The sequence below is a fragment of the Lepisosteus oculatus genome, chromosome 9, assembly GCF_040954835.1.
Source record: "Lepisosteus oculatus isolate fLepOcu1 chromosome 9, fLepOcu1.hap2, whole genome shotgun sequence".
In the NCBI taxonomy this organism is placed as follows: domain Eukaryota; kingdom Metazoa; phylum Chordata; class Actinopteri; order Semionotiformes; family Lepisosteidae; genus Lepisosteus; species Lepisosteus oculatus.
The window spans coordinates 28,957,144-28,976,487 of NC_090704.1; the positions used below are offsets into that span (position 1 = coordinate 28,957,144).

General features: G+C 40.2%; 1 protein-coding gene across 6 annotated transcripts in view; it reads left to right on the forward strand.

The window, feature by feature from the left end:
* Nucleotides 1-538: 538 nt before the first annotated feature.
* soat1 (sterol O-acyltransferase 1) overlaps nucleotides 539-19,344 on the forward strand; it is a 42,865-nt gene continuing 24,059 nt past the window's right edge. The window contains exons 1-3 of one of the 6 annotated variants that reach the window (XM_006635257.3): nucleotides 539-693; nucleotides 7,075-7,196; nucleotides 16,308-16,366. In XM_006635257.3, the coding sequence (XP_006635320.2) occupies nucleotides 7,076-7,196; nucleotides 16,308-16,366 (180 nt within the window). In that variant the 5' untranslated portion in view covers nucleotides 539-693; nucleotide 7,075. Of the gene's footprint in view, nucleotides 694-845; nucleotides 869-1,337; nucleotides 1,420-4,488; nucleotides 4,512-7,074; nucleotides 7,197-16,307; nucleotides 16,367-19,344 lie in introns of those variants that run through there. The other 5 variants (XM_069194338.1, XM_015356601.2, XM_015356603.2 and 2 more) reach the window with 5 other exon arrangements.

A 19,344-nucleotide genomic window follows, 5' to 3' on the forward strand; every position in this document is an offset into this window, starting at 1 on the left:
TAAACAACAGAATTTCAGCCAGAATATATCTGTTACATGAAAATGAAGCAAACTAAAGGAAACGCTATACACTGTTAAACACTAAAATATTAAGATGGTGGGTTACAATACAAATATGGTGTAAATTCTGGTATAAAAGGTAACAATGAGAATACATTATAAAAACTAAACTTTATATGACATTCAAAGAAAACAAAAAGAAGTCAGAGAAATTAAACCACTAACATGAAACCATTCATTTAAAAAAAGGGTTGTAATCACTGAAATTATTACTTTGCTTGTATTTGTTAGTGGAGAAATTTAACGGCCGTCTGTTGAGTAAAAAAAAATAAATGTTAAATAAAAAATAAGTTTAATGATATATCACACTACCTAAACGGTTGGAAATCGAAAACAATGTTTGAGTTGTTGGTATGCTCTGTGTTTCCTTCTTAAGTGAGCCATTTTTATTGATCTGTATTAGAGAACACAGCTGTACTGCGGTGCAGCGCGCCACCTAGCGGATGGACAGGGAAAATGTGGGAGGCGGAGACTCCCACAGGAAAGGCAGTACTTTCCCCCTCCACCGTGCAGCCAACAGGGAAAGAAAAAATGAGCCGGTGAACTAAAAGAGCAGTAAAACACAAGGGTATTTTGGCACTGGGGTTAATAATAGCTGATAACTGGAGCTTACTGGGAGTGAATCAGTAACAGGTAAATAAACACGTTAAATGTAAAAATCATTTCAGCGTTTGTAATTCTACGAAAGCAATTAATCACTATGATTGTAGCTTTTTACTCTGATGCTGTGGTAGGTATTTGTACCGACGCTGTGAAGTGCTACTAGTCTTAACTTTACCTTGTGTTAGGAGCATGGAAACGGTAGCTGGTAAGAAACGCAGACGTTGTTTTTCTTGCAGTAGCGGGAATATTAATATTGATTCAAAAATGGTGAAAGCGATTGCATATCCGATTCTGTTTAATACACGCGTGGATCTGCGCGCTAAAAGCGTAGAGAGAGCCATCGTTTTCTTAAATCAGCTTGTCCAATCCAGGTTTGTAGCAAGTGGTCCGTACAAGATGTATCTTAAATAGCTGAGAACTACTTTGTTAAATTAGAATGAAGTGCAATGACGAAAACGGAGAACGCCGAGAAAAGGCTCACGATGGACAGGCACAACGTGATGGCTTCCCTTTCCCGGCTCTGCCTTTGTGAAATACAGGCGAGAGCCAGGACTCCGGAGCATCTTGTCAGAATGTAATTAGATCGCATCACAACGGAATGATCCTGGCTACTGTATACTAGGGAAGGGATTAGTAAAGGAAAGTAATTAATCCGATCGCTTTGGTTTTGAGCTCATGTAGATGGCAGGCCTGAGAAGAATTGAAGATTTTGCTACATCCCGTTAACCCTTGAACTCATTTCAGCACTGCTTACAGGTAGTAACCCTGTCGATCGGGTTTAGTGGTTTGGACTTTTTGGCATGCTTTACATAAAATGGGACTTAAAATGTACATAAAATTGCCTCCCGGCTGTCACTGTTTTGTGAACAGTGGTATATACAATACATTGGTGTGTGAAGGACCTAGTGAACCACTCATTACATTAGATGCAATCTGCACATATATTTACGAACCTCCTCTGAAGCACACAGGACTGATTGCCTTCATTTAAAAAACTTTAAAGGCAATCATGAAAACCATTTTTACACTTTTGAAAGTAGTTCTGTTTTTTTCCCCCAGTGTATCGCTTTCCTTCAATCGGTTGTAAGGTTTTAAAGTATAAAGGCTGTAAGATTATACATAGCGACGCGCCACTTGAGTCATCCTGAAAAATATTCCTGGAAGCAAAATGTGAGTTGCCGTGAAGTGAGTTGCCGATAGATACTATTTCAGTTAGCTCATGGTGTCAGGTCATTTCTTGTAAGGTCTCCGTCCTTCCGTATTAGAATACGATTTGATACAAATGGATTTGGTTTCACTGAAGTTTTTTTATAGAAATGATTACATTCAGGGCGTGACTTTAAGTTACATTTGCTAAGAAAGTTTTTGTAAAAAGATATCGCCCCCCCAAAAAAAAAATCATGCCTGTTTTATCTTAAGACGTTTTTCGACATAATGTATCTACAAATATTCTGTTTCTAAGCAGTGTCTTTCGGGTCGTTGCACCTGGAAGACACAAAAACGGTTTCCGGGGGTCCCCTCGGAGATGGGGGTGTCGATTGGTAGTGGCGCTTAAAACTAAGTTGTCGCGCAGGATGGACTTGTTTTTATTTTTGGTTCCTGTTAGTTAGAATGTTTTTTTTTGCGTCTTTTGTTGTTATACTTATCTTGGCTTCAATATGGGAATAATCTTCCAGGCAGCTCTTAGATAAGTCTTTGTTTGAATTTTGTTTTCCAGGTAGTATATGCTGAAGGTGCTGTTCAGTTCCTTGTGTTGCATTCTACGGTAATAAGAGAAAGTAAAATAACTTTCTGTATAACCTCCTTTAAAATATCTGATGCCAACAAGTGGCTAAAAGGACCCAGACGTGTTAAAATGTGTTAAATGCCAGATTAAATCATGATTTTTCTTTTTTTTTCACTCACCACCAAGAACCACTGGTAATTTGAATTAAATCACATTTTATACGTTTTCAATGCACAATGATGACAAAATTGCCTTCCAAAAGCATTTAGCCATAAATTTATGTATTATAAGTTCATAAATATGTACTATTACATAAGAAATTAAGAGGGTGCAAACTGTTGTCTTAGTCCCTGTAGAAAGAAAAAAGGTTACTCATCCGCTACATTCTGTTTTCATACAAAGAGTTTCCAAACACCACTACTAAAATTAGGTATTATTATAGAGACTGATTTTTTTAAAAGGTTTTGAAACAGGGTATATTAAGAACCTCATACAAGTGTTTACAATTCAGTTATGTCTTATTTCACTATAAAATAGATGTAATGAATTCAGGGTCAGAAATAAAGTGTGTATAAATGTAAGCTATAAAAATCAGGCTGTAGCTGCAGACGTTTCTGTATAAACTTAAACCAGATGCTTTTTATGTGTAGATTATCTGAATTTTGAACAAATTTGCATAAGACTTGAAATTAAGTGCCGTTTATTCAAGAGTTCAGGGGTGTACCATCCTGGCCCTGGAGGGAGTGTGTTTCTGTAGTTTTTCTAGGCTCCTGAAAGAAGCTGTAGCCTAAGGGCTGGGAGAAGCTGTTAAATTGGTCCAGTTAAGACACTAAGCAGCTCATTGAAAGCTGAGTTGGAATGAAAACCTGCAGACACACTGGCCCTCCAGGGCCAGGACCGAACACTGCTTCCATACTTCATAATATCTGAAATGGATCAGACAGGTCTGGTACCCAAGCCTGTATGTTAGTTAGCCATCGGGGAAATGAACACTGCCACCAAAATCACGCAATCTGCCACCAGAGTGACGTGAGGGAAACGGGTCTGGAGTAGGCTGGCAGTGAGGTTCTTGAATACATTCTTCAGTTCAGGCCTTTTGGTTTCCTTGACTTGATGGACTGCCGCTCCTCAGAGGAGTAAAGGAACAGGCAGACTGGCAGCAGGTGACCTTGGTGTGTGTTATTCCAGACAGACGGATAGCACCCTGCCATGGACAGCACAAGGCCAGAGCTCCTCTGACTGGCTCTTTTACAGCACAAGTTGTCAGGTCTGGAGCCCGTCCATAGCCAGCCTCTGCGATTAGCCTGATTTTGTCTGATTAAATCCAAATTATACTAATTAAGTCATGTACACCTGTTATGTTATTAACACTAACACTGTAAGAGCCTAAGAAATTGGAATACAGCAGGTTTGTTACAGTTTGTTTCAGTTGTAGTTTTGCTCACATTTTCATAAAAGACCAAGTGCAAGCTATAATGCATAGTTATAGAGGCAGTGAGGAAAATAAAGCAGAAGCGTCTTGTACAGTCTGCCTTTTATTTTCTCTCTATGCGGTTTGTGAACAATAAAAGGAGAAATTAACTGAGCAGTCTTCAGCCATACTTTTCAGACCAAGCAGAGATCGTTTTTCCTGTGGGTGGTCTCCTGGAAAGCACAGTGAGAAGCCAGGATGTTTCATTTCCTAATTTCTTCTCAGTGCTTCCTTGTTGCTTAAGCTTAAAAGTGTCAAACACCACTCCAAATGGAGTTCTGTACCGATACAAGGTCCAGTCTCTACTGGAAATGATCTGATGGTACCTGAATACCAGCATTTTTGCAGAGAGCAGTCTGTAAAAGGGAAACCAGGTTAATAGGACCCTATGCTCTAATGACTGTCTTACAGCAATGCTGCACTCTGACATATTTCTCCCACCTTGTCACCCTGCACGTAGCTCTCACAAGGCCCTGCAGAAGGGACTGTTAGGATTGGTGTTTGACACTTTTAAGCTTGAGCAACAAGAAAGTACTGCAAAAAAATTAGGAAATGAAACAATGTGAAGGAAAACTACAATTAAAACAGGGAACAGGACCTACTGCTGCCTACCGTTGCAAAGCGGAGCTTTACTTCGGGATGATTATTGAGGTAAAACATCAGGAACATAATGTCTGAAATCAGTAAAGTGATATATGTCACTGAAGTAACTGGCATTACAAACTGATAGGTTACATAATAATAAATGTATTGCATTGTCTGAGTGATCGGACTGACAAAAAATAACATTGATGGCTTGTGGTATGTGGAATTGCATTTGCTCAACTTAAATTTTCATTGCATTACACTGTCATCCACAGTTCTTGTGATGAAGTGTACACAGTAATTGGAGCCAAACGTCTTTGGTTATAGCTCAAACTAAAGGCTTTAGAGTAATTTAGTAACTGAGCATATAAAAGTTCTTAAGCTTAAGCTTTGTTTTAAAGAATGGACAAGAATTATTTTACAGTCATCCTGTCCTTCAGGAACAGAGATTCTTTTCAGTTATCTGGCATGGGAGGGGAATGCTGCGCATTTTACCCGTGCGATGCAGCTAATATTTGTAATGAATCAATTTGTGCCATTAGTTTGCCGTTATTTTTATTTTTCTTGTTTTGAAAGTGCTTGCTAGGCTTTTGTGTTGAGTTTGTTTTAAACAGGGACCTTTGCCTCAATTAAAGAGTGTTTATCATGTGATGAGGAATCTCTCTTTGCATAGTAATCTGTAGCTCCCTTTCTCTCTGAATCAGCGACAAGCTCGTGTTTCCTTCCATTGCCAGAACCGAATGACAATAAGAACACAGATTTCCTCTGAAATGGGAAAAAGCCCAGAAAGAAAGTTTAGTCTACCTAAGTTTGACAGCGTAGTTGCTGTTCTTAAGTGTGAATGCAAGTCTGTATGATTTAATTTGTGTCCTTTCATCAGCCTTTGTGGTTTTCATTTCATATGTTGATTGAATTTTATTTCTTTTTGTGAAGTCCTCTGTGTAATCTTTGCTGAATATCTTCTGCAGTAGTGTATGTAAAAAAAAACACACTTATCTTAATCCAAGCTGTTTTTTTCTACAAAACTGGGAACCACACCACCAACTACAAAAGCTCTCTTTTGTGTCTGTGAGATAAATAATTTCTAATTAAAGCAGTTAAAGGCATTATATAATAGACTTTGAGGAGTCCAACAATAGTGAGATGCTTGTAATTTTCAGGGTGGAATAGTGTGGGTTGAGACTGATTGCAGTTCAGATGATCTCTTTATTAAGGTCGAAATGTTGCTTAGGAACTGTATGAAAGAGGGGTGATTATTGATTTGGCTGGGGAAAACCAGGCCAGGGTTTACTCCTGCTTTACCCACTAGGAGAATAGGGCTAGAGTTACTACTGCTGCAGTAAATTTAAAAAGATCACCATTTAGAGGCAGCTTTTAGGGAAAGCAACAATGCCTAAACACATACAGTGCTAGCAAGGTTTTTAGAAATGGGTTTGCTCGTTTTTTTTTCCATTCAATATTTCTACTTAGCGGAATTAAAAGTCGTAATGTTCTTCAGCCCCAAGTTATGCTGCGTACCTATCGTCATATCCCTGTGTAAGTCACTGGATCACTGCTCCTTCTTTCCCAGTACGTCTTGCTTTCTTTCTGCCAAGCTCATCACTGGCCCTGCACGAGCATTCGCAGTTGCTTCTGGTGGTAGGGAGAGGAAACCTGATTTCCTTGTCCTAAGCAGGGCCACACAAAGATGCTGCCCACACGCATCATCTTGAATGGCAAATTTAACTGGGTTACCGTGTTCACCTGCAGTGTTTCTTCAAGAGCACTTGATAGGCCTGTAAATGGAATACAAGTTTATTTTTAGAGATGTTTGTAATGCATCCATTCAGTTGTGAGATGCAAATGTTATACTGGATTCAGTAACTTATTTTTTTTGCTTGTATTTTACCTTTGAGGAATACCTGGGAGGTTTTGTCTTCATTTTAGGAGTACTTCCCCACCTAATCAATGCCTGTTGTGAGCCAGTCATTCAGATTAAGGACATGAGATATTTTCCTTGCATTTTGAGATCACAAATTGTAGAATTGCAGACAAATAATGGTTTCAATGTGTGCCCTAATGAATTGATCCAAATAGAAACATTAAGGATTTATTATTGCTTTTGCGTCACACGGTTTTTAAAATGCCCTGCTGCCTTAAAGGCAGATAGGCGTTACCTGTTGCAATTTTGGTTTGATAACTGACTCACTTATAAAGGTGCGTTCAGCGACCAAGAACTGGTTTTTGAGACCTCGTCAGCTCAAGGGTTAATTGACTTGATGACAACGATTGCGTGTTAGGAATGTCCTGGACTGCAGAGGCCCAGACGTCAGGGGAAGGTGGAGCCCCTTCTTGTGAAGTGATGACTCAACAACATTGTTGACTCTTGAATGGAAAATAGGGAACCTGTCCTGGCTCACCTGCGATCTGTGTTTTGTTTCTTGGTCTGCAGTAAGCACTGAGCAGACTTAACACGTTAGTGGCATTGTGACAGCTGACCATGGGGGACATGGCCTGGTCAACCAGTGCTAACTCCATCTTTCGTTCAGGGAATCTGCCTGGGCTGACTGGTTGGGTGTGAGCCTGTCCAAGCCCATCCTGCCAAGCCGCAGTGTCCTGAATAATGTTGTCTCTGGCTGTTTCCTGGCAGGATGACGAGTGAGGCTGGCAACTCCCTGAGGAGCCGCAGGGTCCCGACCAAGGTGCCCGGCAGTGTGGAGATGGATGGCGCAGTGAGAGGACCAGAAGGAGAGCACCGAATAACCAGCAACGGTGAGAATCCCCCCTCCTCACCTTCCGTAGAGTGACACTCCACAGAACCAGTCCTGGGGACTCCATAAACACCCAGGCTTTCATTTAGTTTTTGTCCCTCAAAATTCAGGTAACTTCTTCTCACATCTGAGAATTTTAACTAGGTAAGAATGCTTTTTTGGTGTGCATTGGCCCTGGTTGGATTAAAATTCTGTCTGGCTAGACTTGGATTCCAGTATTAAAATCTGTAAGACTGCTCACTGAATTTCTAAACCTTATGAACCCTATAGAAGAGGGTGGAGGGAAGAGAGGGAAGTGACAAATTTCTTATTTACAGAATGGCCGAGGTTGACAGAAGGCGGCTAGGTCTTAATAAAAGCCTGTTAAAGGTGCGAAGATGGAACTGCATGTGTTCTACCAGGGGATCAGTCACACCCCATTCTCTCATTACTTTCCTGTTATTTCTTATCATATGGCTTCAGATTTCTTCTTCTCTTACTGTATTTACCTCATTCATTTCTCAGGGGAAGAAAATGAATTTCTGTTAAATCCTTGGACGGCTACTCTGTCATGTGCAACACTGATTTAATTCCCTTTGGTTCATCCTGACACTGTTTTGTTAAAGATGGTGTTTAAGTGTGTGGATAGAACTCCCCTCAAAACTGCTGATGATAACGGTTTCCTATCAGGTCTGTTATGGAACGGGGCTTCAAGGGCTTCAACTCTTCCCTCCAAGATTAGACCGATTCCATTCATTCCAAATTGTTTTAAAGTCATAAACTGCAGTTTGGTAGTGTAGTTCAAATAGTGACGTCCTCCTCAGTCTCTCTGGGTTTGTCTTTAACACTGCGTTCCCAGTGGAATGCCTTGAAGCTTTATAAGACTTTTTTCATAAGACTTTTCAAAATGTGCTTGTATAGAATTTGTCACAAGAGAAACTAGTCAAACATGTAGTGAAACCTGCCTGTAGGTATGGTGCAACCCAGAGTTGCAATTTCATGGTGTTTGTATTTGTAACAGAAATGTTATCCTGTGTATCACCACTTGAAAGTAAATGTAACCCTGGCCCTTTCCCAGAACCCTCTGGCTTATGCTTTGTGCCCAAGGTCAGTGTACATGGAGTTGAATATTTCACAAGAAACAAATATTGTGGTCCTGTAATGTTGTCCTTAAGGAAGCTGGCCCTGTAGGATGCACAGAGAATCCTGTCCAGTCTGTCAATACTCTTCCCAATATTTGTTGACTTAAGAGTTTGGATTTCACAATCAGGTAACCTCTCCCTGTATTTGGGTTGGGCTTAGTCAGAGATTTATGTGAATGAGTGTTAGACTCGGGTTGCAATGCTGGCTTGTCTCTCCAAGCAACTCTCCCCACAATTGGAGTGGGTGTGCTGGCTTTTCAGACTTAATCTGTGGCTTTGAGGTCTGTAAACCTGTGCACTAAACCTGTTGCTTGCTGTCTGGCTATCACATTGCATAACAGACCAAATCAGAAGCATGTTTTTTGGTTATTACTGATCACACGATTATTGGCTTGTATCACTGCTTCACATCTGTTAGTTGTTAGAATGCGAGTGACAATTGGCACCTTGTGCAGAAGGAGTGAAGAATGTTGGACGTTTCTGTTTTGGTGGATTATTCCACTTGTAAAAGCCCGTCAGGAGAGGTTGTTGAGCTCGGAGGGGAGGCAGTTTCTTCCTGCAAGTAGATACATCTGGGAGTGGGAGCAAAGGAGTGAAGTTCACAAGGTCAAAAGCAGCATTGTGATCTCTGACCCTGTGACTCTGGCTTCTTCTGGCTTCCTTTGTTAGCGCTGATAGCACATAGAAAACAATGTAGCCATGACAAAGGAGTCGGCTGATTCCTTCTGAGTCACAATACCAGCAAGCTGAAGAGAGGTTTTATTTTTTCAATACTATTGTGCAACTCCAGGCCACTGACATCTTCCCGATGAAGAAAGGAACTTGTCAGAAGGTTGCGTAAGTCACAGTCTGTCCCACACTCTGCAGCGTTTTAAATGTTCATGACTTCTGCTCCCTCTTTTTTTCTTGGCCCTATGTGTCAAGTAACAGACAAACTCTACTCCAGGCTGTTGTAAGAATTTGCTTTAAATAATGAAGCACTCCAACTCTCTCGGTTTACCTGAAGGGGCTGAGTAATAGCTTCATTAAAGTGTTTCGGTAGAAATGGTAAAGGCTGGGGTCTCTTTAAATTGCTGCTTTTTTATGTTTTTCATTCGCAGGCTCTTCCTGGGTTTTCTGTTTGTTGTATGAAAGGTCTTTAGTACTCCTGAAACAAGAATAATTAGCTCTGGAATAATATAGTGGGTGGCATGGTGGAGCAGTGGTTAGCATTGTTGCCTCACAGAAATGGAGCCCTGGTTTCAGTGCAAGACTTGGAATGCTACCTGCATGAAGTTTGTATGTTCTCACTGTGTTGGTGTAGGTCTCCTCAAGGTGCTCCGTTTTCCTCCCACAATCCAAAGACATAAAGGTAGCTTAATTGGCTTCTAGGATAACTGACCCTGGTGTGTGTATGTGTGTGTTTTGGTGTCTGTGTGTGTGCACTGTAATAGACTGGCATCCCATTAAATGTGTATCCTGCCTTCTGCCTGTTGTCTCTGGGTCACCTGCAACTATTTTACTGGATAAAGTGGTTAGAAAAGGGATAGATGAATTATAATATAATGTATATCAGAGTTCTGAACGCATTTTGAAATAAAGGTTTTAATATAAAGTAGGACAATTGAAAACATTGTTCCATGTGTGTGATGGACTGATGTGCAGGGTATAGTGTGGATTTTGGGGACATACTCAGAGATGCCATGATCCTTAACGGCCATAAGTGTTCTGATAAGCCACAGATGAAAACATTAAAGTTTGTTTTTTATAAGACAGTAAAATACTTACAAATGGCAGACCTTAGAAATAGGAATGAAATCCCTACGTTACCATCAGAAAGCACACAAATGGAATTGTGGCAGCTCATTATTTACCTGGAGCCCTGGGGGGCAGGAGTCATCGAATTTTTTTAAATGCCAAGGCACAACATCAAAGTTTTTATGGTAGTTTATTTTTGGACATTTGTTTTAATCTTTATAATGTGAACTTCATCTAAAATTTCCCTAAGAAAAGACTTAAAAGACTTAAACCCAGGAGTTTTTGTAATTGGCCTATCTAGTTTCATTAGAAAAGGTTAAACCACTGTTTATTTTGTCTTTTTTTTGTGGCAGTTTTTGAATCGGTTCCTCAGGTTATTGCTTTTGTCTTTATGATCTAAAGGTTAATTCTGCACGTGTCTCTTTTTGATAAGGCAGTATTTATTTTCTACATCATTTTGTTTTTGTAAATGTGTGGGAAATCTGCCTCCACTAGAAACACAGTGGCGTTTTTCTTGTTTTCCCAGTCACTGAGGGACAGTGTCAGTACAGTTAAATTTTGTGTTTTTAGGGCCTTTTGTAGATTTTTGTATTCAGCAAAAAATTTAAAAATATAAAGGTTGGAGTACTGAAAAATGCGCAAGTGCTTTAACATCTACAAAAACGGAGCTGAAGAAGCCTCCACAGCTGAAACGTTGTCTCTTGTCATTTCTTTCAGCAGTGAATAAATCCCTTTTACCTGTTCCTACACATCTCTTCAGCTTGTTTAATGCAAAGTAAATGTTGTACAGGACCTGTTTAATGAAAAATGAAATATTGTTTGTAAAACCTTTATGATATGCTTTTGCCAGATTGGACTGTGACCACCCGAAAATGTAAATTGGCTTATTGGTTTCCGGATAATTCCTGAAAAATATCCTCCAGGGTTTTTATGAATGGAGCCTCTGCCTGCTCTGTAATTTTCACAGTCATACTCTAACGAGCTGACCTTGACGATGGGGTGAGAGGAGGCCTCAAGGCTGAGGAAATTTCCACTTCCTCCTGACTGGCAACACTCCATTCGTAGGCTGTTATAAGCTTTGGCACCTCTGTGGGTTATTGTTTCATTCAGCACACTCCCACAATGCAACAAAGGTGCTGTCCAAGTGAGCCACACTGAGACCTCAGCTGTACTTGCATCTGTTAGTGTCAGGGTTGCCAAAAAAGCAGATTTAAGTTTTAGCTCACTCTATGACCTGTTTGTCCTCACCTACCCAGAATTTCTCCCCTTTTAATTTTCTGTAGGATGGGCTCTTCCATGGCTTGAGCAGTATAGGTGCTCCATTCAGTGTCCATGCCATGTCTGTGAGTACTGCCCAGGATAGACTGGATCATGGCTGTCTTTTCTTAGACATGTGCAGGTTTGAAATCAGAGAGGCAGGTAGCCCCTCTGTGCTGTACTCGGACACTTTGGTTCTTACAGTGTGCCATAAGATGAATATCTGTGTGGGTTTGTCAGAATAATATCGGCCCACCCTCATTTTACCCCTGTACTATGGGGGCAGAGATGTAAACGCAACAGCTGGAGATTACAAATCGAGTGGGTGAAAAGCAAAATAAGTGCCAAAAAAATCTGAAAAAAAAAGATTGACGCTTTTTGACTCCCGCCACTCAATTTGTAAATTAATTGTTGATGTTAATTGCCTTGGCCCACTCCTATCATTCTCCTGCCTGTGGAGGAGATATACAAAGACATGGGAAAACTCCCTGGCAGGCTGTCCCCTTTGTTTCCCACTAAGATGCTCTAGAGGCAGTCTGTCAGATTTAACATTTTTCTCATAAATCTAGCGAGACTATTAGCTATGACCATTAGCTATGACCCAGTACATTTATGAATAACCCACTATAGTCTCCTCATGTATTGCCAAGGTTTTAAAGGATGAGTGGACACAAGCAAAGTAATGCTACTTTGTGCACCCGGGTTAAAATTGTTAACCCAGGTAGGACTATTTTATGATGAATACAGATATAGATTCTGTTGCAAAAAAGAATGCTGTGCTTCTGTTTTGGAAATGTGGGCTAAATGGTAGAGAGGTTTGTTGTTAAGGTGTTATGCCAGAAAATGGCAGCAGAATCGGAGACGATTTTGGCTGCAGTTTAAGCAGCAGTGGGGAGCCATGGTTAGGGTGCTGGACCTGTAACTGTACCCACATCCTGCCAATGGACACTGGTTGGACTAGGCTGGACAGTGCTGTTGTACGCTTGTGCAAGGTATTTTACTTGGTTTGCTGTAGTAAGTAGCATGCTCAGCTGTATTAAAAGATAAAAACATGTAAGCTGATTGGGATAAAAGCTAACTGGCTTAATAATCACAACAGTTGTGAACCAGAAGTCCTGTTTCAGCCACAGTTTATGGAGATATTGTGTTTCTTTGTAAAGGTTTGGTGAGGAAAGGGTTAAGACAATGAAGTTAATGCACGTAATGGGACAAATTGATTCTGTGAACATGTTTCATAAGCTGTGGATTTTTACATTGCAAAAACACGCTAAACCATGATACTGTGCTGCTTCAAGCCTGCTGTTAGTTGTGCGGCATTTTTGTGTGAATGACTGTTTGAGAAGAAAGGGAGTGTTTCTTATTGACAGTGTACGTGTCAGTTAACAGTTTTTTTTAAACTAGTTGTATTAAACAAAACTGGGGGTAACGCAATCATTTGCCTTTTGTTAAAGTGAATTATCTACAGAATGTAAGGACTGGCCCAGGTTGCGAAGCTTGAGGCAGAAATAGAACTGACTTAGAAATAGTTATTTATACTGTAAATGCAACACCTTGGCCACCCAGATTTTGTCTTTGTTCCAGATTGGTGCCGTAAATGGAAGGTGATTGTTTGCCTACTTCCTGGGCAAACATTAGGCCTCCTGTTTGTTGCATAGCAACAGCCTCAAGTTTAGAAAAAAGTCATCAGAATCCAGTACTTCTTGTGTGGGGCCTTCGGATTACCTGAAGGGTGTTTCCCAGATCTCAGTTCTTGGCAGGTTCTTTTAATTGGAAAACAGAAGCTAAATATCACTGCCTTTACAACTCTTCCTTGTAAAGGACATTACTAGTTTTGTAAGAGTATATTATTATTCACAGTTTTATAGTACCCAGTCTTGGAATATTCATTTCCCTCTAGCACTGTACTTCCCACTTAGTTTTTTATATTTTCTGCATCAAGGCATGTCTTTTTTCATTCCCCAGTAGTATTTATTTAAAGATTTTGGTTGGCAGTGTGAGGTCCTGATTTGAAAAAAAAAAACAAGAATGCCTCAATTCATTCTTAGCAAAGTGTTTCTATAACCAGGTAAGTTTGGGAATATTGTGGTATTTATGGCAATCTGCATTTCCTTCATTCACCATGGACAAATAAGATAAACATTACACATGCCAACGGAAGGTAGTTAACATTTCCTTTATAAAGCAAATTGTTCCTGGAACAGTTTGTATTTTAGTTTTATTATGAGTTTAATGACATTCTTCATCTTGTTTGTGAAATTGTTACTCATTCAGGTTGAGAACAGGTTGAGTTTTAAAATGTTGTTTATCGTCACTACTAAACAATGTATCTGTTTATTCCCTTTTACATTCTGAATTACAATTTACAGAGATGTAATTCAGCTACATGTGAAAAGGTTTTGTTTAATTTTAAAATCGAACTTAAAAGCTGTAGACTTGTGCCCCAGGTATTTGTTTCTTGAAGTCATACACACAGGACACCCGCTTACAGTGCCTTGCGAAAGTATTCGGCCCCCTTGAACTTTTCAACCTTTTGCCACATTTCAGGCTTCAAACATAAAGATATAAATTTTTTATTTTATGTGAAGAATCACCAACAAGTGGGACACAATTGTGAAGTGGAACGAAATCTATTGGATTTTTGAAACTTTTTTAACTAATAAAAAAATGAAAAGTGGGGCGTGCAAAATTATTCGGCCCCTTTACTTTCAGTGCAGCAAACTCACTCCAGAAGTTCAGCGAGGATCTCTGAATGATCCAATGTTGTCCTAAATGACTGATGGTGATAAATAGAATCCACTTGTGTGTAATCAAGTCTCTGTATAAATGCACCTGCTCTGTGATAGTCTCAAGGTTCTGTTGAAAGCGCAGAGAGCATCATGAAGACCAAGGAACACACCAGGCAGGTCCGTAATACTGTTGTGGAGAAGTTTAAAGCCGGATTTGGATACAAAAAGATTTCCCAAGCTTCAAACATCCCAAGGAGCACTGTGCAAGCGATCATCTTGAAATGGAAGGAGTATCAGACCACTGCAAATCTACCAAGACCTGGCCGTCCCTCTAAACTTTCAGCTCAGACAAGGAGAAGACTGATCAGAGATGCAGCCAAGAGGCCCATGATCACTCTGGATGAACTGCAGAGAACTACAGCTGAGGTGGGAGAGTCTGTCCATAGGACAACAATCAGTCTTACACTGCACAAATCTGGCCTTTATGGAAGAGTGGCAAGAAGAAAGCCATTTCTCAAAGATATCCATAAAAAGTCTCGTCTAAAGTTTGCCACAAGCCACCTGGGAGACACCCCAAACATGTGGAAGAAGGTGCTCTGGTCAGATGAAACCAAAATCGAACTTTTTGGCCACAATGCAAAACGATATGTTTGGCGTAAAAGCAACACAGCTCATCACCCTCAACACACCATCCCCACTGTCAAACATGGTGGTGGCAGCATCATGGTTTGGGCCTGCTTTTCTTCAGCAGGGACAGGGAAGATGGTTAAAATTGAGGGGAAGATGGATGCAGCCAAATACAGGACCATTCTGGATGAAAACCTGTTGGAGTCTGCAAAAGACCCGAAACTGGGACGGAGATTTATCTTCCAACAAGACAATGATCCCAAACATACAGCAAAATCTACAAAGGAATGGTTCACAAATAAACGTATCCAGGTGTTTGAATGGCCAAGTCAAAGTCCAGACCTGAATCCAATCGAGAATCTGTGGAAAGAGCTGAAAACTGCTGTTCACAAACGCTCTCCATCCAACCTCACTGAACTCGAGCTGTTTTGCAAGGAAGAATGGGCAAGAATTTCAGTCTCTCGATGTGCAAAACTGATAGAGACATACCCCAAGCGACTTGCAGCTGTAATCGCAGCAAAAGGTGGCTCTACAAAGTATTAACGCAAGGGGGCCGAATAATTTTGCACGCCCCACTTTTCATTTTTTTATTAGTTAAAAAAGTTTCAAAAATCCAATAGATTTCGTTCCACTTCACAATTGTGTCCCACTTGTTGGTGATTCTTCACATAAAATAAAAAATTTATATCTTTATGTTTGAAGCCTGAAATGTGGCAAAAGGTTGAAAAGTTCAAGGGGGCCGAATACTTTCGCAAGGCACTGTATATTGCAAATGTGCTGTGCTTACACAGAACCTGCAAGATAGTTACACTGAAACTCATTTATATTACAACTCCATGCTGGAATCGGCAGTACTGGAATATTACCCTTTGGTCTCGGTCTGGGTTGTTTCAAAGCTTTCACAACTAGTGATTCAAATGGAGGTAGTAAAAAATTAAAACACCACCACCAAAAGAAAATGTGAGTTTTTTTTTCAAATGAATTTTGCCATGAGAAATCTGAGCTTCCATTTACCCGCCTTTTTCCACACAGTTTCCACTGATCACAAATGAGTACAACAGCGAAGTCTGCCTAAAGAACAGCAAAGGTCACTCTTTCAGGCTGTTAGCTTGTGTATTGGTGCTTTCCTCAGCGAATGTCTGAAATCATTCAGGAATGACTCTGGTCACGTTGTGCCTTTCTCTTTTTTATTCTATGGTCCTACAGCTGCTGTTTCCACTTGGAAATTAAGATTTGTCAATGTTTCTGTCACCAGTCGTGTAAAAATAAGATCACCAAGAGGAGTGCAGCCATGGCCCCACTTAGGATTGTGAACTGCATAAATGAATTTATAGGAGGTTGTTTTTATTCTGAATGCAATAGAGTGCTGAGCTGCAGTAGAGTGCTGTTTACTCTCCCACACAGATATCTTTAATCAGCTCAGTTCAGTACAATCTAATTTCAGCTGTACTGCCCCCTTTCCTCCTCAACATGACAAGTCATTTTCACGTCTTAGCTTGGTTCATGATATAATAATAAGTAACATTTGTGAATTTATACCACTACTGGTACCACTACCACTACAGCAAGAATGCGGTCAACACAACTTACCAGGGCCTCTCATTTCTCTGTCCCACACTTAAATTCGGAACGTTTTTCTTCTAGGAAAAATGGACGTGGAGCGTATCATAACCAAGAAGCTACAGCTCAAGATGAAAGCAGAGGTAAAGACCTAAAAGCACCTTTTCTTTTCCTGCAGTAATAGTTTTTATGCATGTACAAAAGTAAGCCTACAGACCACCCAGGCTCTTTCACGCCTTTAATGACCTAGCCTCCTTGTTAAAGCTTTAGTTGGTCTAAATTTCAAGTGGAGAGCAGTGTCAGCATACGTTTGCTGAAAAGGAACAAGTAACGGTTAACTTCACTCTGAAAACAAAAGCAGGAAGAAGAAATGGCACTTCTTTACAGTTTTTGTCTCTTATTTCTGCTTTATTTTACATTGTGGAATTAACCTTTCCTTGTTCCTTTGGAGCCAACGCACACTGACGCAGCTCTTTACCTGACTTAAATTTTTCTTGTTTTATCCTACCCTTTTGTTTCTTTTTTTGTTGGCTTCCATTATAAATTCAACCAGAACTATAAGTAAAATGGAGCCACAATTTCCATACACAGGTAGTCTCCTCATTCTCTAGCACAAATCTGAAAGCTGTAGAACTCCAGAGGCCCTGGCACCTACCCCAAGGTTAAGCCCGGGAGTTGCAGTCACAGCCAGAGTCTTCAACCCTGGCCCTAGGAAATGGCCCTGTTGTCTTTTCAAGTGAGCTTTCAGTTAGTCAACTGACAGTGTACCTGAATGAAAGAGCTGAAGCACACTTTTGTTAATTGCCCTCTGCTAAAAACTAATCGCACAAAGGGTTGTTTGAGAAAATGAGTGCGTGGGTAAATCGGCTAGCTGGTCAGCTGGGATATGTTCAATCGTGAAGGCCCTGTGGTCAGCCCAGTCCAGTGTTAATACCCCTGTAGAGAACTGCTGCTCTACACCCCTCTATGATCTCTCTGTCTATGAGTCGCTTTAAAAGAAGAAGCTGTTGAAGTATCCTGGACATGTATAGTAAACAGGACACATGTTTGTACTGTAGCAAACCTTTGAGTGCTGTTAATGGCTGTGCAGTGCTATCTGGGTTTTTGTACCGCACTCAGATAAGTACAGGGATGACAGATGGTAAGCAGACTTCAGAAACAGCACTCCCCTGTGGACTTGTATGTCCCAGGATACAAGTGGTTGGTAAAACGATCAACCTAATTAGAAAATGGGAGTTACTTCCTCATCAGCTTTTCTCTAGGAAACAGAGTTGGTGTCTTCTTTTAGACCTTCCCAAAAGTCTGCCACACAGTGCATGTGGTTCCCTTTTTTACTGTCTGTAGCTGATCTTTGCTACAGCATTTTTAGTTTTTACACGGAGATCAAATCTATCTTGGTCTTTGGGTGAATCAAAATATGGGTGGGTCTCCCATAGCAGATGGGTCCATTTCTGATTTTACAGGGTGGTTTTACATGTGACTAACAGACCAGCAGCCTGTGTTTCTTGAAGTTAGTATGAGCAGATCTTCGCTGTTTTGCGCACTGCTTATAGAGACCTGCTGTTGGCTTAGTGTGGCTCTTGATGACTGTACTATGCCCACCAAGTCACAAACAACCTGGCATCAGCATTTCTTCTGCAGTTCATGACTTGTTCACATCCTAGATAGAAAAACACAAGGTGAATAATTTTCTAACAGAAAATAACATTGAACTATTAACTAAGCATAAGCAATGAGTAAACCCACCCCTTGTTTCTCAGGACATTATAGAATGGAGACATTGAAGTCAAGACATTTTATATTGCTGTATGGTTTAAATTTGCAATATGCTTTTAAAAAAAAATGTTCAAACAGATTTGTGTTTTAGAAATACCATCCCATCACACATTCCATAATCTGATCCTCCCTCATATCATAGAGATCACAGAGTGCTCATCCTGCAGTCTGTGTGGGTCCTAATGCCCCATTATAGTGCATTAAACTCCCCAGGTTGATTCTCGAAAAGAGTAGGGGTGTTATCCCAGTGTCCTGGCCAAAATTTCCCCCTGGCCTTTACCAGTCATGGCCTCCTAGTAATCTCCATCTATGAATTGGCTTCATTAGTCTGTTCTCCTCCCCACTGAAAGCACTTTGGTTTTGGAGGGGAGCCCCGGTTTTCTGGAGTGTCCAGAAAAGTGCTTTATAACTGTAATGAATTATTATAATTATTATTAAATAGCTGCTAAATGCCGCGCTTGAACACCTTCTCCAGTTGTCAATGTAATCAGTTAGTTTTGTACACAGGCGATGTTGAGAAACCAGTTGCTGAGATGCTAATACGGTTGCTTCAAAAGCAGAATTGCTTTCATACCATTAAACAACACTAACAGCTCAAACAGTGTCACAACCTGCTGTTCAGGGTAATGAAGGAGATTTGCAAAGACTATATGTGATAATAGGAAATAACAACTCAGGTCTGCATGATCAGTAGTCTAGCGTAAGAGATCAACGTATTGAAAGGCTATGCCATTTACTACTAAATTTGACACAAAGTGGTCATTATGAGTAGTGCAAAGACCAGGACTGCTCACCTTGTATGTATATATATGCTTCTGTTGCCTTCACTAGGCATGTCTGTTAAGAAAACAGTTTTTCTTGGGTAAAGAAGTAAGCATACATTTTTAGCCACACATATATTTATTTCTGGGTTACACCTGGCACTGTAAAATACTGCTTCTGTATACGCTATAAAAATTGTAGTTTGAAGGATTTCATTGGTAAATCTTTCCAACCAAACCAATCCTTTAATTATTCTAATTCCCTGTGTGCAGAAACACTTATTTAGCCAACAGTTTCTCAGACGTACATTAACACTCTCAGAAATGTCAGACATCATTGCCTGAGGATGATCAAGGAGAAATGTGCATTATCGAACATTTAATTTAAACTGTTTATGTATTAAACATATTGATATCCCTAAATAACCATTATCTGCTGCCTGTTGTTTGATCTTCATCTTCTACTTCTTCCTGTCAGATGGTTCATGATGGCATTCTTGCCTTTACACAAAGAATATACAGAAAATTGCATGTAGAAGATATAGATTTGGTTTACAAAATGCACACAAATATGAAAACCCCCT